This window comes from Chrysemys picta, chromosome 4 (assembly GCF_011386835.1).
Source record: "Chrysemys picta bellii isolate R12L10 chromosome 4, ASM1138683v2, whole genome shotgun sequence".
Classification (NCBI taxonomy): domain Eukaryota; kingdom Metazoa; phylum Chordata; order Testudines; family Emydidae; genus Chrysemys; species Chrysemys picta.
The window spans coordinates 88,750,346-88,776,265 of NC_088794.1; the positions used below are offsets into that span (position 1 = coordinate 88,750,346).

General features: G+C 44.1%; 1 protein-coding gene across 12 annotated transcripts in view; it reads right to left on the reverse strand.

Annotated features, from left to right (window-relative positions):
- Positions 1-25,920, reverse strand: part of SLC8A3 (solute carrier family 8 member A3) — a 179,663-nt gene that overhangs the window by 29,192 nt on the left and 124,551 nt on the right. For 5 of the 12 annotated variants that reach the window (XM_008172545.4, XM_024109222.3, XM_005305945.5 and 2 more), the window contains 2 exons: positions 22,867-22,973; positions 4,958-4,975 (listed from right to left, as the gene is read on the reverse strand). In XM_008172545.4, the coding sequence (XP_008170767.2) occupies positions 4,958-4,975; positions 22,867-22,973 (125 nt within the window). Of the gene's footprint in view, positions 1-4,957; positions 4,976-20,918; positions 21,023-22,866; positions 22,974-25,920 lie in introns of all 12 variants that reach the window. The other 7 variants (XM_008172548.4, XM_065592963.1, XM_065592964.1 and 4 more) reach the window with 4 other exon arrangements.

Here is a 25,920-nt window from a genome sequence, read left to right on the forward strand (position 1 = left end):
TGCCCATGTCTGGAATGGGTTTTTCTGCAGATGAGGTTCACTTCTTTTGGGGAATGCAGTGTTAGGAAGAAACTGAAATGATAATTAAAATGGGCTTTTTCTTGCAGCTGCCTTATAATAAAATCCCAGCTAAGTAAAATAAATCTTGGGCACGAATGAGCTCAGCTCCCCTCAGAACAGTCTATCGATCAATCGGACTTGGGGAAGACTGTTGGCTAAGAGATAATCTCGTTTCTGAGATTAGCATAATGATATGTCTGTTAGCTGAACATACACACACTCACACTCACATTCTGAGCACTGAATATTCGATGTGCCTTTCTAACAACAGGGGGAGTGTGAATTTAGATAGCCACTGAAGGTTATTTTGAGATGTGATGCATCTGGCATTACATGTACCAGCTTGTTAAATCTGAGCTAGGAGAATCTGCACCCTTACAAGAGGAAGGATTTTGTTTTGCTGTAGCACCGGACAGGGCATCAGCAGACTATTCCATTCTTGGCTCTGTCACAAACTCGCAATGGGACCTTGGGCAAATCAACTTTCCGCTTTGTGCCTCAGTCGCTTGCTCTGTAAAATGGGGATATGAATACTTATCTACTTCACGCTGGGATTAGCAGCTTGACACTTCATTCATTAATAACCAAAATGTACTTTGAGACATTTTCTTAGTAATGAGTGAATAGAGGTTAGGATACTCAGTTCTAATAAGCACCCAAACATGTGGATGCTTCCCCAAGCCTCTAATCAATTATCTTAACCTCCTCAGCCTGCAAATCTTACAAGAACAGCAGGCTCTGGTAAGATTTCCAGTAATTCCTGCTTTTGGTCATGCTGCAATTACCACACAATCAATCATGCTCATGGCAATCTGACATGTCTCTTTCTGAACCCAGACAGCACCAGAAAGGACAGAGATAATTGCAAAAATCCAAGCTAATGAAGCAAACAAGTTATCCTAACTTTTTTGAATGTCAGAAAAGGTTTGGATTCAATTGGAGATTTAGGTTAAAAGTCCAGGTTTTTCTCTCTTTGAACTGGCTCACCAAGCCCTAGTTTTGGCAGAAGTAAAAATTACCATATTCACCGACAAAAGAGGACGGTCAGACATTCCTATAGGAATAACTAGTAAATTTATCAAAAACCATCACCATTTCTCCATATTAACATTATGCAGAGTAGTCATTTCCCATAACTAACAAAAATAAGAATAACACCAATAAGAATAATGAATTCTCCAAAGTGATGAAAATGAGCGTGCTGCAAAAATAGCTACTTTAAGTAGAGAAAACATGGTTTTGTGATTAAAGCAAAGGGTTCCAGGTCCTATTTCTGTCACTGCTGTTAACTTGCTGGGTTACCTTGGGGAAATCACATTGGCCTCTGTTTCTCCATCTGTGGAATGGGGCTAATATTCATCCACCTCACAGGAGGTTTTTGTGGTTCAATTTACACTTGAGGTCTTTGGATGAACAATGCCGTTGAAATATTGATCGTATATTTAAAAATCAACATGTTAAAAGTGTACTGACACCTAAGATGATTTTAAATATCTCACTTACTTTTCATTATTTATGCTGTTTGCTTTGTGCATTTCTCTTATGTTGTAGGATGAAAATATATTTGTCAGTTTCACATTTGTTTATATTCAGTTTCCCTTTCAAAATCTCACACACTAACTGTGCTGTTTCCATCGCAAACACTGCAGGGAATGTTTAAATGAAAACAAAAAAATATGAGCAGTAGAATTATAAAAATTTTACAGAAACATCTGTGTTGGTCTGAGGTTTGATAAAACCTTAGCTCTAAAAACTTAAATTGTGGTTCTAGGCCAACCCAACACATTCATTTCATGCAGTCAGAATCAGATACTTTAATCTAGCAGCCATCAGGTGCATCCTAAAACAGTTCCTGTCAAAGTTCATTGAGTCACAAGTCTGGATTGCAGAACTAGTTTGGCTCAAATAAGCACTCATTTGAACATGTGCCCGAAGTTCATCCAAACTCAAACTCATTTTTTAAAAAAATATTTTCAATTTTTCACATGGTTCTTTACTTTCAGGCTTGGGAGCAGCAGTGCCAATAATGCCCCCAAAAGTTGTTCTCATGAGATTTTCAAACCAAAATGATTGGAAATCTTGCTAGGCAGCTCCTTGTTGTGTGATTTCAGCACACCCCCATGCTGCAAACACATAGGGGTTAGCTGCAAAGATATGAACTTCCCCAAAATCAGGGCTGCTTGGACCTGGGGGTCTCGGTTTGGGCCATCTGTGTCTCTGATACGTATCCAGAGTTCTAGTGTGTATACAGACAGAAGTGAATATCTAACCACTTGAGCTTTTCTCCTCGCTAGTCACAAGCCAGCCTGACATCAGCGCTCTGTGCTGGAGGAGTGAAGAGACAGAGCAGCAGGTGCCCTGGCCCTAAAAGCTGCTGGGTTTCTGGAGAGCAAACAATGGTGGGCGGAAGACATGAAATACACACACAAGAGAAACAAGAATCACCAGGAGAAATGAGACACGTCTAGGGAGAGTCCAAAAGGGGGCCACGTGACAGCGCCATTAGGTCACTCCGGTACGTTTATACTGCAATTAAGCACCCATGGCTGGCCCACGTCAGCTGACTTGGGCTTGCGGGGTGCTAAAATTATGGTGTAGACATTGGGGCTTGGGCTGGAGCCTGAGCTCTGTGTCCTTCCCCTCTTGTGGGGTCCTAGAGCCTGAACATCTACACTGCAATTTTACAGCCCCACAGCCCAAGCCTCCTGAGCCTGAGCCAGCTGACAAGGGCCAGCCACGGGTGTAGACGTACCCGCCGGCTCAAAGACAGGTCAGTGCGGCAGCTGCAGGGAGATGAGGAGCTTGGTAGGAAAAGGTAACATGAGAAGCCGGGGGTGGGGTAGATGACAAGCTCCAATGTAGTTTTCAATGTAATTTTTACAAACACTCTTGAATGCTTGCCTTTTCTAAATCTAACATGACACGGACTAAGTGAAAATGTCACCTCCATCTCTCCTTATTAGCCATGATTGGTACTGAGTGGTGCTCTAATGTGTGTTTCTGCTATGTGGGGGTGGGGGTATTATTGATATTGGTCTGGATATTTTCTATCTTGGTATTTGTAGTTTTAAACACATGCAAGGTACAAGTGATGTCAGCCCAGCTCTGCACAGAATTCATGTGCTGCATACAACAGACCTGACATTAGAGAAACATAGCATTCTAGACAGCCTGGCGAAAGGCGGGTGTGACTGAGGGGGAACAGGGTACCCTATTCTCTGGACCCTTCCACTTCCTCCAGGTCAGAAATTTGGCCCTTTTTCATTAACTGAACAGCAACTTTCCATAGCTGGTGAAAATTATCCAGTAATACCTGCCAAAAGCAATCAAATTTGATCACAGAGTGGAAATTATATTAATACAAATTATTTGGTTCCAGAGGTTCTGATCAAATTAAATGGCTAGTGAATTAAAAGCAACAAAATTGCTGTGAGAAAGGTTGCACTTGACTCATTTCCCATCCTGCTGAAGTTGAAGAACTGACAAAATTCATAGGAGAAAAAGGCCTCTTAAAGGATTCCCAGCCCAAGCGGGTCAGAAAATTTTTTCATAAGCATCCTGAACTGAACTTTGGGGATTCTGTGACCTTTGTTGTCATTAGTTATGTTCTAATTAGCCCCGTTTGTGATTCTGGACATACTCTATGGCAGGGCCGGCTCTAGGCACCAGCGTCCCTAGCATGTGCTTGGGGCAGCACTTCCCAAGGGGCGGCACTCTGGACCTTTGGGGCATCATCTTTGCTTCGGCGGCGGCACTCCAGCCTTTTTTTCCCCCTTCGGCAGCGGCATTCCGTTTTGTTGTTGTTGTTTGTTTTGTTTTGTTTTTTTGTTTGGGGTGGCAAAAAACCAAGAGCCGGCCCTGCTCTATGGACAACTGCCTTAGAGTATTAGGAATTGAAGGTGGTAGCATAAAGATATTTTCCTCTTGATTTGCAATGAAGTCTTGGATATGGTCTTTGATCCGAATGCCACCATAACTTGGGCATGATGAACATGTATGAATGGTTCAACTTAAACTCTTCCTAGAACAAAGGCTTCTCAGGCTGTGGTCTGTAGAGCACTGGTGGCTTGCAGAGCACTTCCAGGTGTTCTGCAGAGTTGCTTCTGTCACAGCAGTTAACATCTGTCAGTTCCAAGCAGTGACACTTCCTGATAGTTGTAGTCCAGTTCAGGACTCATAATTTCCAGAAATTTTTTTGTCCAACTCTATTTAAAAAACAAAAACACAAGCCCTTCTCTGCACCTTCGAGTGCCTGCTTCTTGTGCCAAAGAGTTCTTTAGTGCAAACTCAACCATGATCAAATCTGGAACTGGAGGGATAACAAAAATACAGAAGGAATAACCCATACTACAATGTGAGCTTAGCAAGGCAGGGCATACTGTCCTGATCTTTCCCCCTTTCGGTGTTGGGGAGGTTTACACTGCACTCTCTTCTTGGTGGCACATCAGTTGTTCTCTAGGAGGCACTTATGCCCAAACTTATACCCAAACTTCCAGGAGTTTTCTTTGGGCTGCCTTCCACTGTGAGTTCTGGGGGTAATACTACACTTAGGCCCACTCTGTTTTATTGTAAGTAAGCACTATAGATGCAGAAAGGAAGGTGTGTGATTGGGACTGGGAGGTGAGGTGTCCAATGTCCTAAACTATCAGGAGTTGTAGGTTCAGCTGTATGTTATAGGAAAGATCATTTCCCTTATATTTGTGGCAAAAAAAACCCTTGGATTTGAGTTTTGACCTCATGTTTCAATAATTGGTGCATGCTAAATGTATCTGCTCCTTGGGTACACAGCCTCACTAGTAACTGTGATACAATGAGCATGAGCACAAAAGTCTCTGACTGAAGAAGAGAATGAAATCAAAGCCACACCGATAGAGCAAAGGAGTGAACGCAGTCTTACCTTGAGTGAGTAGCAGCGCTGTATGAAACGAAAAACAAAAGAAGGAAAGAAGAAAACAGGAAGAGAGTTAATTTTCCATTTGGAGATGGCGCAAAGGCTATTTGCAGATGACAGTTTTAAATGAGTGATGAAGTTGGCTTAGTGCAGCGTGTGAGCTCTCTGTAGCCGCATGCTTGGTGCAGATTTGTGAGCATGCCCAGTAGCAGCAGGATGAGAATGAGGCTGGAGAGAACAAGTGCGCCCCAAGGGCTCTGTGTTTAGAAGTATTCCCCCTCCCCCATGAGCGAAGGCAGAAGGATGGGACTTGGGATGGGATAGTGGGTAAGGGACAGGAAAAGCGTGTGGGGATTGTCACTCCTGATATCAGGGTCTGAGATGAGCCAAACTGTCCCAAAATCAGTTGGAAGTGTCCCTGCTTGAGGCACACTCTGTAGAAGTGGAGAGGGCTTGCCAAAAACAGGAAGGCCTTGATACACTGATTCACTGTCAGATCTTCTCTTGTATGTCAGATGTGAGTGCAGGCAGTAGCAGCGGTGAGGGGGTTCACTGAGAAGAACTTGGCCAGGGAAAAGAGTGTTTATAAAATGGGCACTGACCCTAGGACCAATGGAGATAGGGGTAAGGCTGCTAGGCATCATCCCCAACAATTCATAGGGAAGTTCTGATTTTCACAGGTGCATCCTGTGCCCCACAAGCTTCGCTCACGGAGATTTAGACTCTCAGATGGGCTGTAGATGTCACAATGAGCCACCGTGTTGAGTCTTCACAGGTCTCTTGGCTTCCAGTTGCACCTATGCATGATGCTATTGCACTGACATGTACCACACGGTCTACCCCACCTCACAAGGATGCTACTGCATTGCAACTATGCATTGCAAATGCAGTTATTTGGTCCTGCAAGATTAGTACAGGCTGAAATACTAGAGTGTAGGAGGAGGTGATAAGAAAGGAGAGAATAGCCTTGTAAGGAACAATAACTTCCCAATTTCAAAAATGCTCAGTATGGTCCTCCTGTTGTCATTGACTGTGATTACCTGATACCCCCTTCGCCTCCTCTATCTCCTTAGTCTCCATAGTTGTCACAAAGAAAGATTCAACTGGACCCTTTCTAGGTTTTATCCCTAGAAAACAGTGGCCAATACTCAAGAAAACCACCTCCAAACTAATCTTACCAAGATCTCGATAAAATGCTTTATATTGGCTGAAAATAGCAAACCTCCTTTGAATAGGAACTGAGCCCTAGTTCCATCACTGAAGTTTGCCCTTCACCCATCCCTCAAATAGAAATCTGTGCAACTGGCATCTCAAGATTGGGTTGTGATGATATGAAGATTTGGTTAAATAATGATAATGCTCTCATTACCTATTACTATAGCTCTTTCAATCCAAGAATCTCACAACACTGTACAGACAACTAATCAGTATTAGCACCTCCATTTTACAGATGGTGAAACGGAGGCCAAGAAAGGTTACGGTGAACATTTGAATTTACCCACCTAAATTGTGGATTGATTTTCAAAACTGGGAAAAAGAACCATGAGTCTTGATTCTCGATCCCTTACTACATCTACTAGACAATACTTCCAGATTCATATTTTTATTCAAGTTTCAGTGAAGTGTCTGAAAAGGAAATATCAGCCATATGATTTGGTGCTAACATGAAAACATCAGTGGCACTATACATGACCGCGCAGTCAGCCTGGGGTCTGGCAGTAGCTCATTGTCCTTCTGTGTCTATAAGTGTTTGTGTTCTCTGATGTGCTTCTACTGAAAATAGCAGGGCCATTCCAGCAGAACACAATAGGTAAGAATGCATCTGCGGTTCTCCTAAATGTACCAGACACCTGGTATATGGTGTAATGTATGAGGTATGTCCTGCACTGATTTCAAAGGAACTCCCATGGAATGTCAGCAGCACAGATGATGTGTCAGAAGTTCAGCAGTGAAAGGAGTCTGAGTAGACTCAGGCCTCTACATTTAAAACCTTCTATGGGTTTTCAGAGTCTATTCTCACTAGATCCTAAAAGGAGAAGGATCACCTGGGGCCCCCAAATAACTACTTGAATGATTAAATATTTTTGAGAATTCACTCAGGAAAGGCAAAAACTGATACCACTAGCTAAAGCCAGGTATGGTGTAGATATGAAGTTTGAGGTCTTTACACTATAGCTCTCCCATTCCAACTCACTCCTAAAATGCAACTCGCCTGTCTGTTCCAGTCCTGGGGCCTATATACAGCTCTGGCAAATCCCCATGTAAATTGGCAAACTGGACCTACCTTCTACTGCAAGACCTCCTAGTTGCTGTGACATTTCGAGGAGGTGGACTAGAAATTGTGCAGTAGCTTCAGGAACGTTCAGAAATGGAGATTTTAACTGAATTAAATATTAACATTAATAATAAAATGGGTAGAGTAACCCTGGTGTTATTGGCTTAATATTAAATTCAATTCATTTTACACTACTCTGAAATCTTCCATGTGCCACAGATTTTTTGGTATTAACAATGTGTATCTGCAGATATTCAAGAGACAAGGTGGGTGAGGTTATATCTTTTATTGGATCAACAGAGACAAGCTCAAAAATTTTGAGCCACGCCGAGCTCTTCCTTCAGGTCTGGGACATGTACTCTGAGCATCACAGCTAAATGCAAGATGGAACAGATTGTTTAGAAACAAAAAATATTACCTCACCCACCTTGTCTCGCTAATGTCCTGGGACCGACATGGATAGTAATTGCAGATTGTAAAAGGTGTCAGAGGTTTAGGAAATTGTGTAGGACACAGTTTGCATCTCTGGCATGCTGGGAGGTTGTTTGGGATTGTGGGGCATGCATAATAGCTGGATGTCAATATCCACATGTACTTTGTTATTGTTATGTTTCAGAGCTAACATCCAATTGAGATTAATAGGAGACACTGACATATTTTAGAGATACTGTTTCAGGATGTTTGCAGTCTCAAGTGGGCAAGATTATGTTGCTTAAAGCTGGTTCATGTTTGGGAGTTTTCTCTGAAACCTTAAGAATTAGAAATATAGGGCTTGAACCTCAACTGGTATAAACCGATGCAGTTCCAATTACTTCAAATTTTCTTAAAACTGATGGTTAGATTCTGGATTCTCATTCCATAAGAGTGGCATAGGAGCAGATTTTTGGTAGTCCAGAGCCCAGTAACATGATTAAACCATTGCCAGCAGCTGGAAAACCAATTGTTATGCTTATTGCTGAAAGCAGCTAAAAGGAGGCCTTTCTGACCTTAGCACAACTATCAGACCAGGAGGGGAGGGGAAAGTGAGTGACCTTGAGGAGTAAACATGACCCTGTGCCCTCCTGGCATGAGTTGTTTTTCCAAAGCATGCAGTTTTGCAAGATGGAAAGTTTGACAACAGTTAACTATTGCTATACAGCTGGTTAACTGATAGAAACTCTAGGCTGGAAATCTCCACACTTCACTTAGCTTCCGCTCCGCAGTTGTTTTTGATGAACAAGCTATGCAATACTAACAAATTGGGTATAAAAAGAGGAAGAAATCTCAACTCAGACACTTGAGCAACTTGGACACTAGAACGCTTGGACACCTCTCAAGTTCCCCTGCAGATGGAAGGCCGGCCACTGGACATTTGCAATTACCTACTCTGCTAACTCATCTTCATTTTGATACGCAGCACCTCCTGCTTTCTGGATTGAGACCGTCACACAGCCTTGGCACTATTCCTCAACCTTGACCTACAACACTTTGTTCATATCTAACGTTGAGTCTCCACACAGCTTCAGTTGAATGCACTTCAATGCCAACCGCAGCACCCCTGCTCTGGTACAGTTCTGGACCTCTGCACGGCACTAACAAATGTAATTCAATTTCTTCACACAAGTAGAAACATTATTTTGGTGTGTAGAGTCAGTGTTCAAAATTAATCTAATAGTGAAATATTACTCGCCCCCTAAGCTACAATGATTATAAAAACATTGCCAGTTTTCATGTTTCATAAAGCTATCATCATATTCTGGTGTTCTGGGATTTGAGTTTATACTTTTCATTTGCTTTTGAGCCTGCAAAAGAAGCATTTTTCTCTTCTTCAGTTATATGATATGATATGATATGATACATGAATATTTGAAGAAGCCTCTAAAGCTATGAATGAAACATCAAGAATACAGAACAGGAAGCCAGGGGATTGCTTTATCTTTATCTTTCTGAGTGAATATAGTTCACAGAAGCAAGAACATGATTTCACAGACAGTAGCTTCCTTCTTGCACATGGACCTGCTAATGTACTTTAGTCGTGACTTGTAACATCCCCTGCCAGTCCAGTCCTGGATCCCTCTGCCCCTCTGCAAATACACACCAATGCTCATCTGAAGCATCCCTCTGCTTTTCGATCTGGGGCTCTCACACACCTCTGCTAGTGCACCTCATTTCTGATCTGCAGTGCCCTCTGCTCTTCCAGTCACTGGTCATATGACACAGTTAAGCCAATGCACCTCACTCCTAAATTAATAAATAAATAAATTAATGGAGATATCCTATCTCCTAGAACTGGAAGGAACCTTGAAAGGTCATCGAGTCCAGCCCCCTGCCTTCACTAGCAGGACCAAGTACTGATTTTGCCCTAGATCCCTAAGTGGCCCCTTCAAAGATTGAACTCACAACCCTGGGTTTAGCAGGCTAATGCTCAAACCACTGAGCTATTCCTCCCCCCTAAGTGTAGCCTTACTGTTATTAGTGTCTAGGGTATTTTAGGTGCCTGACAAGCATGTTACTATAGGAAGCCACTAAAAGAAGCTCAGCTTTTACACCATAATAGCAATCCTATGTATCCCTTGCCTAAACCTTGCAGGATGTGAGATGAGATGAACACATGATACGGCAGACAAAGCAAGTAGCATTAACTCTTCTTCCTGCTGAATTCCCAGGAGACATGAATCCATGTCTTCTATATATCCTTTTCCAAACTGTGACAGAGAGGGCAGGGCAGGGGATTCCATTTTCAGTGATAAAATGAAGGAGTAGATAGAAGGTATATAAAGCTGAAATAATTAGTCCCTAGTATAATCTCCAGAGCTCCAGTAGAGTACCCTAGGGATGAATTTAAACACACAATGTCCAGCCTCTGCATATACCACTAATTAAGCTGCAAGAACTACCCTGTTAGTACGAAATGTTTCACATGCTCACTTGCAAAATACCAAACACTGTATCAGAAGCAAGAAGGAGCTGGTCCTTTAAGGCTCGGAACTCCAGAGTGACCTAAGGTTCCGAAAGGGGCACCTGGCAACTACAGAATCATCATGACAACTCCAGGGTAAATTGCCTTTGATGCTTGCTTGGTTTGATTCCAGGCAGAGAGGTAACGGCCAGTGAGAATCCAATCAGCTGAAGGAGAGTTTGGCTGGAGTGCAGACGAGCATGGTGGCATGTCTGAGATATGCAAGAACAACTTTTCTGATACAAATCCTTTTTCAGAGGCAGCTTTGCTTTCCTATTTACTGAAGTTGCCTTCATTTTGCTGTTGCATGATGCTATATTTGGCCTGGGTCTGAATCAAAACCCTGGATCCCAGACCCCGAGCTGGTTTTGTTGGCTTGTTTGTATAATAGCCTGAACCAAAGCCCCAGATCTGAACACTTGCTTTTTTCTAGAGTCTGTTAATTGGTATCTGAACTTTGCAGCCCAGGCCAGTATCTAATATCTATAATGTTTGTGTTTTCTATATAATATGAAGCTCATGGGCCAAATGCTAGTGTGTAGGTGACACATCAGTAGCCAACATTCTCCTTGGTGTAACTCCACTGAGATCAATGAAGGTTGCCCCCAGAATGACTTTGGCCCAGGATGAGAGTAGATCAGAAAATGGGTATAACCAATAATCTAATTTATACCAAACCGGTATTGTGGAAAATGTGTATTGCATTCATTTTCCAACCCACTGTGTCATTTTCATCACCGCATACTTCACCACAGAATTGGCCCCACATTTTATTCTGCAAACAATACTGATTAAGGGCAGGTCTACACTATCGCTTCAGTCGAGCTAACTTATGTTGCTCAGGGGCGTGAAAAAGACACCCCGCTGAGCGATGCAAGTTACAGCGACCTAAGCGCTGTCCACACCAGCGCTATGTAGCTTCTGCCTCTCATGGAGGTGGAGTAGTTATGCCTACAGGAGAGCGCTCTCCCATCGGCACAGAGTGTTTTCACCATACACGCTACAGCGATGCAGCTGCTCCATTGTGGCATTTCTAGTGTAGGCCTGCCCTAACATAAGGCCATGTCTACACTTACAAGCTTACGGTGGCATAGCTGTGCCACTGTAAGAGTGCTTGTGTAGCCGCGTTATGCCAATGGGAGAGAGCTCTCCCGTTGACATAATAAAAACCAGCTCAACGAGCAGCCGTAGTTGAGCGTCTCCCGCCGACATAGTGCTGTGCAGACAAACGCTTAAGCCAGCAAAATTTATGTAGCTCAGGGGGGTGTTTTTTCACACCCCTGAGCGACGGAAGTTTTGCCCACATAAGTGCTCATGTAGACATGGCCTAAATATTTTCTAATTTCTATTCCTGGAGAGCCTTTAAAGAGAAAGGGTGCCCTTGGACTGTTAGATGCAGGGTGTCCATAGAGGAAAAGTGATGCAAGGAGGGAAGCAGCAGTGGGGTCTTGAGACTCAGGTTTGCACAACAATAATAGTCACTGGCAGCAACAAGAAGTGAGAGCAGCACTGTCAGGATCGTACTGGCACCTGAAGGAGCTCAGTGACAGCACACATCAAATTGCTAGAGGCTAGCATCTCTGTGCAATCTACTGTAACTCTTGAGAAGACAGAGGAACTTTAAGAGGCTGAGCTTCAGTAGCAGTGAGCTCTCTGTGTGCCTATGGTTAGTGCTTTTCCATACGAAGGTGTCTATGAAACTGGAAGCAGGAGTGTGCCCTTTCCTTAAAGCAGCATAAAGAACTAAACATGTTCTTGAGCAAGTTAAACAAGTCAGAAATGTTACTGCATTATGCCTACTTTGGCTCCCACTAAAGTCAATAGCAAAACTCTGCGACTTTGAGGGAGAAAAATCAGATCAATTCCCTTCATTGGGAGACTTGCCACAGCAAATTTGGTTCTGTCAGTATATTGCAGGGTGAAATTATAATCCCACAAGGTACATTTTTGATGGGGTACAGAGGACAGTTTGGGAAAAGAAATTTAAATTCCCAGAGCTATTCCCATCCACTGATCGTGAAACAGAACCTTCCAACGATGACTCTCGGCCACAACTTCCCTCTGTGAAGTGGAGTCTTCCATGCTTGGCCTATCCACTGTTAAATGGATCCCTGCAAGAGACACATTCATCCCACCTGCTACTTGCTAGTGTAACACTGACAGACCTTGGTCATCGGCAGGCAGGATTAAACCTAGGGCCTCTAGGACCTTAGTGCATGAGCCTCTATCACATGAGCTAAAAGCCAACTAGCTGTTAGCTAAGGCTGTAGAGCAAACTCACTAATCTCTCTCTCTAAGTGGTCTCAGTGCCACTAGATGGGACAGAACACTACCCCCAGATGGTGTGTGGGTTACACTAGGAAGGGTGGCATATGGTTCCAAAACCACTGTCCATGAAGAAGAATCTTCTAAGAGGGATTCTGAGTTTCAAATTGCTGTGAAGACATATCTTGCAGGAACCAACTCTTCATGAAGTTTCCATGGGGGATTCTCACCCCTCTATAAGGTGGAATAATCCAAAATCAGCATTCACCCAATATCCCTGAAGTTCAGTCTTTCACCAATTTGCTGTGAAGTGAATTGTCCCACGTAGGGCTCTCAATTACCCGCATGAATTGTAATTTTCCAAGCATGATCCTCATGCTTATGCAACATCAAATGAAATCATCCAAAGTGGTATCTCATCTGCAGTTGTTCACAGCTCCAACTCTGTTCTCTGCGTAGCACTCTGGGGTTAACCACAGATTAAGCAAAAGGTAGGGATTGGCTCCCAGAAAAAGGAAACCAAGCTCTGCTCCTGTAATTCTGGAGTGCACAAAAATTGTCAAGGCTGATGTGTGACCAGAGTATAAACAGCCTGGACTTCTCTGGCACTGTAGGGCGGTGAGTAGCAAAATACCTACGTCTGAATTGTGAGCTATTGTGACACCAGAGCCACCAGGAGAGTAACAGTGAAACCAAAAATGTCACCTTTTAACGAAGAGGGACACTCGAAAGGTACTGACAGAAGGCTGGCCAGGCAGGTGGCTCAACATGCTGGGAGGCTTCTAAGTCCTGGTATGCTCAGTTGACAGGGATTTGGTCCCTGTCACTGCAAATAAGAGGAACAGATGCAGCCAGGAGAATCCATTAGTTAGCTTCTTGGAAAAGGAGAGGGAGACAAGAGTAGCAAATTTTGGGGGCAGGTGGCAGAATGGAGAGCATCAACATCCCTGCTCCCCACCACCCTCCCTGGCCTTACTTGCTGGGCAGGAAATTCACATTTCCTATTAGTTTTTTGCTTATCCACTTCAGTGCTACCAAACTTAAGTGAGGGTTACTTTTATTGGTACCCCTTGCACATTGATATGCTCCTATGAAATTGCTATCAGTCTTCATCACAGGACGTTGGCAAGATACCAACACTAAATCTGTTCTAATCTATTTGAATTCTCTGAGCATATTGACAAAATAGCTGAGAAAGGAGAGTTACATGATATAATTATTTGGACTTTCAGAAAATCTTTGAAAAAGTCCCTCACAAGAGGCTATTCAAGAAACTAAGTAGCCCTGGGATGCAAAATAAAGTTTATCATGGATCAGAAACTGCCTAAGGGACAGGAAACAAAGAATAGGAATAATCAGTCTATTTCTGTCAGGGCGAAAAGGTTAACCGTTAGGTGCCACAAGGTTCCATACCAGTACTGAGGCCGTTTAATATATTTACTAATGATCAGGAAAAGGGACTGAGCAGAAAAGGGGCAAATGTTGCAGGTGACACAAAATTATTTAGTGGAAAAAGCTGTATTAGATATTTATATGGACAATGAAAACATCAACAAGCTAGGGGAAGGATGTCCCATAGTCATCCATGACACAAATCTTTGCACCTGCCTCTGAGATATCTAGTACTGGCTAGAGCTGGCCAGAAAATGTCTTTTTTTCCATGTATTTTCATCAAAAAACTAAAAAATTTTCAACTGAAACCCCAAAAATGTCCTGCTTCAAGGTTTTGGGTTTTCCAATGAAATAATAAATACAGTAAATAAAATTCCAAGGAAATTAGACACTTTCCATGAACATTTTCATTTAGTCAAAAACCAATTTTTCTGCTTAAAAAAAAAAAGTTTCAACCAGCCCTGATACTGGGCATTCTTGGCAACAGGCTCCTGGTCTAGCTGGATGACCAGTCTGATCTGACATTGCAATTCTTAAGTCCCTACAGTTCCAGCTGAACACTGGCACTCGCCAGAAGATCTTCATCACAGCACAGAGTGAGTTAAAGTGGCTGTTCACCATGTTAGTTTATTTTTGGGGATGGGGTGGGTAGGGAATAGGAGATGGGCAGGTGGATAGACAGATGCCTTCTACAGTCTCACAGTAGTGCTGTGGTAGATACAGGTAAACTGATGGGAGCTGGGTCTGCCCTCTGGCATTAGTGCACCAAGAGAAAGGAGCAAAAAGCATGTGTGAGATGAGGGATGGGATAGATTTCATGAGTCTGTGCCTCAGTGCCTCACACAGATTGTAATATAGATACCAAGCTCTGAGCGTGAGCCGGCAAAGGTACATATTCCAGTATAAGTTGGGATCCCAATCAATGGGCCAAGACTTCTCCAGTATAAGCCTCAGCTCTAGTCAATACTATATAGAGATATATTCTTCGCCGGTGCGGTCTGTTGCTATGTATGTAGGAGAGTTTAGCCAAAAGTCTGGATTGACTATACTCTGCTGATCATTGTGTCCTGTATCGTTGTCCTGGGTAGCATCCCTTCAGTTATGGGTCTATGGTAAATTGCTGAATTCATAGAGCAGCACCTTGGGCTTGCTCAATGACAGAGTTTGGAATTTCAATGGCACAAGGCATCAAACCAAGATCCAGATCCAAATTAAGATATCCAAATCCTGCCCTGGGGTCATCACTTAAACATGTAAATGCTTGTCTTATGCACCTCCGTGCCAACTGTCACTCTATCGTCTGTGCTTTCTGGCTGTGAAATGTGGACTATGTATTGAAACCACATTAGCCATTGGATGCATTTCATCAGTGCTGCCTATTACTTAATTCTTAAGATTAACTGGCCAGATAACGAGGCATCTGGGTGAGCCCAAATCACTGGCATTGAAGCTAGGATCGTGAAAGCACAACTGAAATGTGCTGGCTCTGGCACTAGACAGCCTGACTGGCAATTACCTAAAAGATCACTTTCTAGTCTGCTGAGTAAAGGGACATGCTCGCGCTCCCGCAGAGGCCAGAAGTAATGCTCTGAAGGCACTTTGAAGGACAATCTAGAAGTGTGAGATAGTCCGACAGTATGCTGGGACCAGCCTGCATGCAACAGAGCTAAATGGAGGGCACCAACCACAAGGGCACACGCTGAAGAAAACCACATCCTGTGTGCTAGGTACAAATATGCCAGCAGAATATACAAACAGAAACTCCTCATCGAAAACAACTTTACCTGGGCCTGCCAAGAGTGGCTGAAAAAATCTCTCTCAGTGGCCTTGTGAGTCATTAAGGCCCAGGCTACGTGATGACAATAGTGATCGTTGTACTGACAGACTTTAATATTAATGGTAGCTACATGCATGTTGGTGTGTGTGCATGCACATCTTTGAGTAGGTCTCTGTAAGTATATGTTTGTATGTGTAACTGCATGGAGCATCTACATATTTGCATATGCCAGCATGTGCCTACATGTATGTGGTTAAGTTTGCGTATCCTCACATTTGCCTATCCAGGTTTTATATTACACCCATCACCATTGCATTTGCTCTCCATATGTGTGTATATGCCTGCATGAATGTGCACATTGCAAAAATGTGCATGCCTGAATGTATTAGCATGTACATACACATATGTGTGTGCTTCTCTTTGTGGCAGTGTGTATCTGCATGCACATATGTGTGTTTGTATGTGCGTATCTTCATAAGTATGTGGGTGCTTTCAAACCCTTCATGGCCTATCCGCACCCTATCTATTGAGATGACGACTCCCATCTCCAACCAGCCCCTGATGCCAGGCTGTATCATCCACTGGTTACATTTGCAAAGAAGGGTATCTGTGCTTTTGCCCATGCTGTCCCTCACACTTGGGAGAAGCTCCCTGTAAACATCAGCAAAACTAGTCCATTATCCTCTTTCAAATTCCTCCTTAAGACTCTCATTTTTCTTGACAACAGTTAGGCAGGGAGGGTGTAGCCTATCATGCTGACCAATACTGGCTCATGGTTTCCTCATATTTCCTTGTCTGTCTGTATCCCTGTGTTGTGTCTTGTCTTATATTGTAACCAATTTGGGGACAGGGTCCATCTTTTTATTCTCTGTTTGTATAGTGCCCAGCACAATGGAGTCCTAGCCCCACGTGTGCGCGCATGCGCACATATTTGTCTTTGCATAATTCTGCATGTCTGCCTCACAGGTGCATGTGTCTGTGTTGACCTTGTCACATGTCAGTAGGGGACTTTCCACTACATCAATGCTTGGTGCATCTATATCCATTATGTGCCATCTAATTCTTCATCAAAGCCAACAGAATGGTGCCCTCTTGTGGGAGCTCTCTACAGTACATGGAATCTTTTGAAATGTCATAGGATTAAGATGGTGAGTGTAAAAATACATTGAAACCCTCTTTCCTTTCCTTTATTTTTAAGTGCTGAGCCCTTGCATTGGCTACACCTTAATGAGGCTAATGAGATGTGTGCATCTCTTCCTCTTCTGTGGACATGTTTTTTGGAAATTTACCGATAATCCTCACAAATGGACAAATAAAAAGTGCACCATCCTCTTCTATTGTATCTCACATCCTGCTGGTAAATGGAGGCTGATGATAGGTGCTCCTATGCTGTGACAGAGGCAGACAGCTGCCTTTTAGGATTTGTCCAGCAGACCTCTGGGTCTGACACTGCCCTCACTTGTACCTGTTTACACCATCTAACCCCATTGTCTTTAATGGAGTTACATTCAGATTACTTTGGTGTAAATGAGAGAAGAAACATGGTCTTTGTCATGACATAGCATCACGGCAATGTAAACAGTGTCTGATTTAAGTTAATTTGGAGATTTGTTAACGGGTGAGTGGTGCCCTGGTTAGAGGAAGTTGCTGCGTGAGTGGGATAAGAAACAAAAGCAATTTCAACAAGGGAAGAATCACGTCATGTCCAAGCACCAGGCAGATGTTTCTCATTCCAGGGAGTACTACACAAAACGTCTGGACGCTGACAGACACTGTGCAAGCTTCCCCTGTGCTGATCTGCCAATCACCTTTGTACTAACTTTCAGCAGCCCTTGCTATTAAGGCCCTAGTAAACTTGTGCTTAACTGTATGGTGATTTGGCAATGCAGACAGACTGTACACATGGGACTGGGATCGTTCCACCAAATTGACCTAACTAGGATATAAAACTCAGGTGGTCAGAGATGACTGGTAAATTCAACAAGCCATTGCTCTGTCACTAACCAGCCTGGCCCTTGCTTCACTGGAACTGATTTAAACCTGTTTGGCTTCAGCTTCTGCTGTCCTAGATGTTGGCGCCCTTTCTTCCTAATGGGTTTACATTTTCATAGTAGAAATCACAGTGTTTTTCTTTTCTTCCTCATGATCCTTACCTGTCTCCTCACAGCTTTTCCCATACCATCTACCTACCAACCCTGCTCCTTTATCACAAGCCCCTGCCTGACATGTAAGGTGCTTTCCTCTTCCCTCTCACAGGAGTGGGGGTGAACAGAGTCTCATGCGAGCTCTCTCTTGTTGTACCTTACTCAGTCCTTTCTCTGCAGCCAGATGGAAGCAATGGCAGCACTAAATCCAAGTATGAATGGCTGACACTACAGGTGCAGCAGAGTCCTGCTGAGTTCCTCTCCACTGACTTCCAACAGTGTGTCTTCTGCTGCTCCCCATTATGCTCTACATTGGTAGTGAGGAGGAGAAGAAGCCAAAGGACTTCAGAACATGTGCATGAGAGGAGAACTGTACTGTCTGCAGGGCTGGATGAAGACAAACCAAGGTGATAGGCCCTCTCCAACATAGGGATCCCCAATTGCCCTGGTCCTGCATTATGGATCTGACCCCACTTGGGTTGGTAATGGCCAGGGTCACCCACCCAAGAGTTGCCCTGCTGAGGGACCCACCACTACTCCTTTTTTTTTGGGCAGGCTGGGTGTCCCCTCTGTCCAGATAAGGAAGCCCCCATCTACCCACTGGGGGACCCTGGGTGATACCATCTCACCCAAATCATGTGGGGGTGTCGCCAGTGAAGTGCCCACCCCAAGAGTCCTCTGTGTGGTGGTGTTAGTGAGGGCCCCACCAGAGCAGATTTAATAATTATCATCCAGCTGAGATGAATGGGGCAATTCATACCTCTCTGAGCTATTGTTTCACACCAGCTTCAGACTGAGCCCCTGAGACATGGAGAACCACTCCATGAGGGACAGTCTGAAATACTGGTGGGATGTCACCTGTTTCCTCCCTCTCTGTTGAGCTGCCTGCAAAGATGGCAGAGGAACTGGAGAGGCTGCACTGGCCTCTCTTCCCATCCCAGGGAGTCTCTAATGTAGCCTCCTTAATCCCCTCCATGGAGTAGGGGTGGGGAGAGCAGCTGGAGCTGCCACCAAGGAGTACAGCGGAATGGGAGAGGCCAGGAGGCCATTAGACATTTTCTGTGACACAGGGGCCTTCCGGCTGGGTACCTTCTACCCCACACTGCCCCCCTCATTCGCCTACATTCTTAGATGGCAAGCTGTTTTGGACAAGGATCATCTCTTTGTTATGTGTGCCCCCAGTGCCTAGCACAATGCATCCCTGGCCTCTCAACACCAACCCAGTGCACATGGTAACCGATAACATTTCCGCGGGGTGATCAGGGTGGAAGAAGGGAGCATTGGCTCAGCAATGGGGAGAACTTTGGCTGAGGTGGGTGGACAAAACTGGGAGAATATTTTGGGGGAAATAAGAAAACTGTAGCTGACAAGATATGTACCTTGGGCATTTTGTCTATCCATTGTCAGTCTGCTGTCATTTGTCTGTCTTGTCTATTTAGGTTGTAGGTTCTCCAGAGTTACTTATGCGTTCCTATGCACGTGCACAGTGCTGAGCCCAACAGGGCCTTGATTCTGAGAGGGGCCCGAGTGCTACTGCAACGCACGTAACAGTAACGCACACTCCATGGCACCTGGTGTGGAGCATGAGCTGCCTCATGCTGACAGGGCTCAGAAGTAAGAACAGCTATTGCCTGATGTGGAATGTCCCCATCTGTCGTGACTCTGGCAGTGGCACAGAGAAGGATCGCCCTCCTTCTGATTAACAGAAATGGCACATCTACTATTTCCTTATGCCCCCATCTTCAAACACACACACACCAGTGCTGTTCCTCTCCACCAGCCTTGTGTAAATCCCTGGCTGGCAGGGAGGAGTTGCTTTGGGCAGGTAGCACAACAAAGCCTAGGCGTTGTAAGGATGGGGCTCCATCAAATGGCTTCTCAGGGGAGCCCTCATTTGTATGAACCAGTTCTGCATTGTGAGACATTGACGGCGTGGCCTTGAGAGGAATTCTCGGTGACCTTGGATGCACTCACGGTAAGACTCCAGCAGGGATGCATTCCATCCCAGAAAACATAAATCATCCAAAGCAGAATCCATTTCCGATGGGACTCAGACTTACATTAATAGCCACCCTCTAGGACAAATGGAATTATCTCGTTCTTGATATATTTGAAGAGTCTAAAATCACATGATACTTAATTGCCCCATTTGGCATCTTTGTTATAGGAGCATCTAAAATGGAATTGTGCCCAAATTACGCTCAGACAGGCACATCAACCTGCCTGAGTGCCAGATCAGACACCAAAATGGAGATCTGGATATCCTTTCATTAGGTGCTTATGTTTAAAAATTACACTCAATGGGCCAGATCCGGAGCCACTGTGGTGATGGTAAGACACACTGATTACAGTGGTACAGGAAGAGGTTGAGTGTGTGGGCAGGTAAACAGATACAGGTAATTTTAAGTACTGTTTAGCAACTAAAACTGGAAACTCAGAGTCCGGGTTCTTTTCCAGCTCTCCCACTCACTTGCTGTGTGATTTTGGCCAAGTCATTTAACCTCCCCGTGCCTCATTTTATCTGCGTGTAAACTGGGAAATAAGGCTTCATACCTACCTCACAGAAGTGTTGTGAGGCTCCATGAATGAATATTTGTGAAGTGCTTGGAGATTCTTGGATGAAAAAAGCTAGAGAAGTGCAAAGTATTATTACTGTAAAACCAAAACACTGTGACTGTGATTCCCCTGCTGTATGAGACAGGCTTTTAGCAAAGATTCAGAGGAAGCCAACAACAATATTCAACGCTGCACCATAAGGGACTGGGGACAAAGGAGGGACATTCAGTACTGAAGAGGGGAGTTGAAGAGATAGCCATGCACTACATTCTTTTCGGTTCTTTTTCACTCCCTTCAGTCTCAGCCTTAGGGGGGAGAAGGGGTAGCAGCAAAGATGTCATCAAAACAAAATAAAACCAATCAAAACTGATGATATTAATAAGGCCCGAGGCCCAAGCATTGCACAAAAGGAGGATCAGAAATAAGCTAGGCTCTAAAAGGCAGAGATGACACCGAAACAGGGTGAGAGCGAGAATACAGGAGGGAAAAGAATAAAAGCTGATTCATCTAACGGGGAAGGAGGAGGAGAAGAAAAGGTGGGTGGGAGGGAGAAGAAAGGGTTACTTTTTTGGATTTGGGGTTTGGTTTCTGTTGGTTTGTTTTCAAAAAGGATCTCACACCTGATATTCCTCGTTCCATCCATTTCGGTTCACCAAGGGCAATGAAGAAAGTCTCCTGCCTTTCGTATTCCTCCTCATCTACTATTTTAACCCTTACGGTCTTCCTGTAGGGACAACAAGAAAGACAGCCGTGTACAGTGGGTTGGCTGGTTGGAGCGGACGCAGCAGCACCACACGTTTCTCACATGCAGTCCATTCCTGCTGCTGCCTTGGGCAGCGTTTTGTTTGTTGGATATGGCGCATCGGTAGTAGTTGCTCTTAGGGTGAGTGGGAAAGTATTAGAGGAGGAAGATGGGGGTGGGCAAGGGAGTGAAGGAGAAGGGGAGGGTTGGACCTTGCTGATGGTTAGTGGGAGGTGATTTCTGCAGCACATTTAGTTTACTGTCACATGGTAATAATATCTCATCAGCTGACAGAGCATTGACCAATCAGAAATAACCAAGGGCAAAACAGCCACAAAGATATCAAACACGTTTTAGTTGAGGGACCAATTGCTTCTCCCACCCTCTCATAACTGATAAGACGTTGGATGTGGAGGTGAGGAGCAGGACAGAGAGAGATCCATACATACATTCATACACGCATGGACGTGGGTGAGGCTGGTGGCTGTCCATTCAGGGGGGAGTTCTCATTTGGCTTTGAGGGGACTGGGTGTTTTTTATACCTCCCCCTTTTTATTTAAAAATAACAAATATTTTAGTTTCTTGTTTCTAGTTGTTTTCTAACTGTTTAATAAACATTACTCACCAGCCCTGCAGCATGGCCGTGGCTGGCCCAGGTCAGCTAAGGCCAGGCTCTTGGGGCATGGGCTACGGGGCTAAAAATTGTGGTGTTGACGCCAAGCCCAAGCCTGGGACCCTCCAACCCTTGCAGGGTCCTAGAACTGGGCTCCAGCCTGAGCCGAACATCTACACAGCAATTTTTGAGCCCCAGAGCCCGAGTCCCAAAAGCCTGAATCAGTGGACCTGGGCCAGCTGTGGGGTTTTTATCCCCAGGTGTAGACATACCCAGTGAGGCCAGGCAGCCTGTTCTCCCTGAAGTCGATGGTCAGTGACTGAGAGATTCGGCTTTACCTGGGCACAGAAGTACTGTAGGTCTTTGCCACCTCTTGGGAAGAGAAACATGTATTAAAATACCCCAGAGGGCTGGGGCGGCTGGAATTAAAATACCCTGCAGACTAGACTGGCATTGCTCCTTCTTCACCCTGGCAAGCTCGCAACACTATGTCTGATACCACGGCAATGCATAAGGCTGCCATGATCTCTCTCTCTCTCTCTTTCTCAAAAAAAATAAAAATAAAAAAAAAATCAAAGACAGGGTGTTGATTTTCTTCCCTTTCCTTATCCTGATGGCAGTTGCTCCTTGAGTCAGTCTGCGATAAAGCTAAAGGACTTTACCAAATACTTCTGAGAACTAACGTGCTGCTTTCATGTGGGCTTGGACTCTTGTATTTGTATTAGTATGGGTCTGAGGCAGGCTGACAGCTCCTCTAGGAATCTGGGTATGTTTCCTGGAGATGTTTTGCCAATGAAGCTGCACAGATAGGCATGCGGAGGTCCAATCCTTCCAGCCAACGGGAGCAACAGAAAATCCCACCACGAGCCATTTCAACAATTTTGGGGTGGTATCCTAATCTCTCACTTACACACACACACACACACACACACACACACACACACACACACACACACACACACAGTCTCTCTATCTCATCCCCTTCCCAAGGTCCTCCCTCCCCTCCCCCCGCAGGATAGTGCCGCATCCGGCTAAAACCCCATAGGTACCATGTGACAGGTTTGTGCGTGCACAGCAGTGTTAAGGACAGAGCGGTTGGAAAATAAAAAGAAATCATAGAAAAAGGAAAAAAACAGAGGAGAAAAGAAGGCAGGAGAAGAAAGAGAAGAGGAAAGAAGAATGTTAACATTAGTCTGGAGGACCAGTACTACACCTTTCTGTAAACTCATATCCACCATGCGTGGGCTCATCAGCTCAATGAAGAAAGTCTTGTTTTTCTCATACTCCTCATCATCAATTACCTTGATGTGAACTGTTTTGCTGTGGATTGAAAAATAATAAGTGTCATAAGGAGGAGGAGGGGATAGGAAAGCAAGGGTGGGAGAGGGTAAGAGAAACCAAAGAGGAAAATTAGAGACAGTCAAAGTTTACTCACCCACTGAACAGGCTCAAAGTGGCCCTGGAGAGAAATTTACTTCCCCTTCCTGTGTATTTACATTGGCAGAACAAAATGGGTAACTGCAAGGCAACTAATCCTTCGGCCTTGCACCTGATTTACACACACAAGTGCACACTTTGCTCACACAGTTACTCAGTGGGTGTGCGCACACACACACACTTACACTTCACAGACACAGCTTTTGCTCATAGGCCTGAAAATTTGGCCTAAAACATCCTTCCAATAAGGAAATCATAAAAGGAGTGAACAAACCAGCCCCCTGTACACATGGGAATATACTGCAACTTAATCCCAGATCACCTCAATCTAAGCATACAGTAGGTTAATCTGGCTAATCAGAGTTCTATTGGACAATCTTCCTCTGGAGGCTCCCACAAGGTATGTTGGGCAGACTAACTCTGGGGCAAATTCTGACACACAGGCAAAACGCTTGTGAATTCCATGAGCATCTTCACTGAATAAGGATGAAGGATTAGCTCCCAGTCTGTGTCCCTGTTCCCTCAATTACACACACACACACACACACACACATACACACACACACACACACACACACACACACACAGAGAGAGAGAGAGAGAGAGAGAGAGAGAGAGAGCGCAATTCAGCCTCTGCATGCCTTGAAGGCTTAGCCAGTTGGGTTGTTTTGCTTTCACTTAGTGTTGCTCTCAATTGCCTCAGGGTGTAAATTATACCTGCACTGTGCTTTCTTTCTTGTTGATCGGCAGGAAGGGCTATATGAAATCACATCCCTCCTTTCTCACTGTAAAAGGAGCTCATGCTTTCAGACTGCAATTTCTCACACTATTTAATGCAAAGCAGTTCCTGTGTGCATTGACATTCATATATTATATTTATATTATCTATGCTCACATGTATTTATACATTATAAATATGTGTATGTATACACTTCAGGGCTCCCAAACACTGCAGAGACACTGAAAGCCCTCAGTAGGCAAGCTCTGTGAACAGCAGTTACAATTAAATTCTGGAACTGTCGTCACTTAACATTTCTGAAATAAGAAATTTGTAGCAAATGCCCTACATTTCTCTAGCCATAGGTCAGTTCTCCCTGAAGACCAAGCCAACTAGCTAATTCATCACATGATGGGTCCTGAGCCTGTGAATGACTTAACCTCCAAACAGTTCCCTCCTCCACACAGACTTCTTCTGCACAGTCCTCCTACAATGATCTCTGCAAAATTCCAACACCTCTTCAATTTTGGACCATCATGTGGTATATTAAATGTGTCTAACCTGTTGCGTCTGTGTGCAGAAAAGAAGGAGAACCCGTGCAGTTAAATCACAGGACTGGAAATCATGGGATCTGTGTTGTATGTTCCTATCTCTTTAAGTAGCTTTTGGTGCCTCCGTTTCCCCATGTGTAAAATGATGTTGTTAACACCTCACTCACAGGAATGTGGGGAAGTTTCCTCCATTAATGTCTGCGATGTGCATTCAGACCCTTGGATAGAAAGTGTTAGAAAACTGGAAAGTATTATCATACTGCTCTAGATTGTAACTCCTCAGGGCAAGGACTGAATCTCCTACATATGTCCAGTACAAGCACTATGTCAGCACTCAATAATAGTAATAATAACCTTGAGATAAACTAGAGACAGTGGCTTACACTACAAACATATATTCCACCAACAAAGTCAGCTGACTTTGGAAATATTCATCAGTAGTATGGACCGGTGCTTCTTCATTCCTCAGCCAAGGTGACAGGAGTTATTTACTTTCCTGTTATGAGAGAATGAGCTGGTATCACTGGTCAGTTATCAGCATTTTCTCTGGAGCTACCACTTCGTTATCTCTAAATACTATGCAGGTATTTCTTCCTCCACAGAACTCTCATTGACTTCGATGGGACTTGAGTGTGTTGACCTGACTATCCGGAAGATCAGGTTCTAACTCAGTAAGTAAACCACAAATTCATAAATATTTAGGAAATCCCTATGGTTTTATGAAGGAAAAAAATGAGAGGCTCAATCCACTATCTCTGAGGTCTTGCAGCTCTCTGCTCATGTCTTAATGTCCTAGTTGTATATAGATCAAAATTGTACACAGCCAACTCACTACACGTACCAGGCACGACATTTACTTCAGCATCTTAAAATTAAGAGTGCTTCAGAAAGACAAGCGTTCATCCCTGCACTCAAGTGCCGCTGCAACCCAAACCACTCTGCTGATGCCCCTGCCAAAGTGCATAGTGCTGTCATCAAAGACCTGGCTATGTCGTTGAGTAAACCAAACAGTTCCCATGATATCACCTCGCCAAAAGCCAGACTAGGGTTAATACTGTAAGTACTGAGCCATGCCTGCTGGGTAATGACTCAGAAAAGTGCCTCACTTAAGAGTAATATAAGAAAAAGAACATTTGCCAGTTCTACAATGCTGTAACATTGGGGGAAGGCTCCTTCTGGACACCTGAAAGTGACCATTTTACACTATGAAGCATGAGGTTTGATTAACTTCATTACTCAAGCTTGCATACCTACAGCTATTAGTAAGCACATAAGACTATGCAGTCCTCCTACAAATGTCCAGCCACAGCATTTGACTCAATGGCCTACCGCCTAATAGATCCTACTGTCCGACCACACCATGGAAAGCATTTACTTTTAGTGGTTCTCAGTTTGATCTAGCCCTCTTAGTCATCCATTGATTTCATATTATAATATAGGAGTAAAAATAGAGACTGATGAGCTTTCACTGTCTTTCATCATTACGAATATGCAAGAGGAATCACTTGTAATCTTTCTTCTTGCTAGATTAAATAATCCTGATTTTTTTGCCATCACTTGC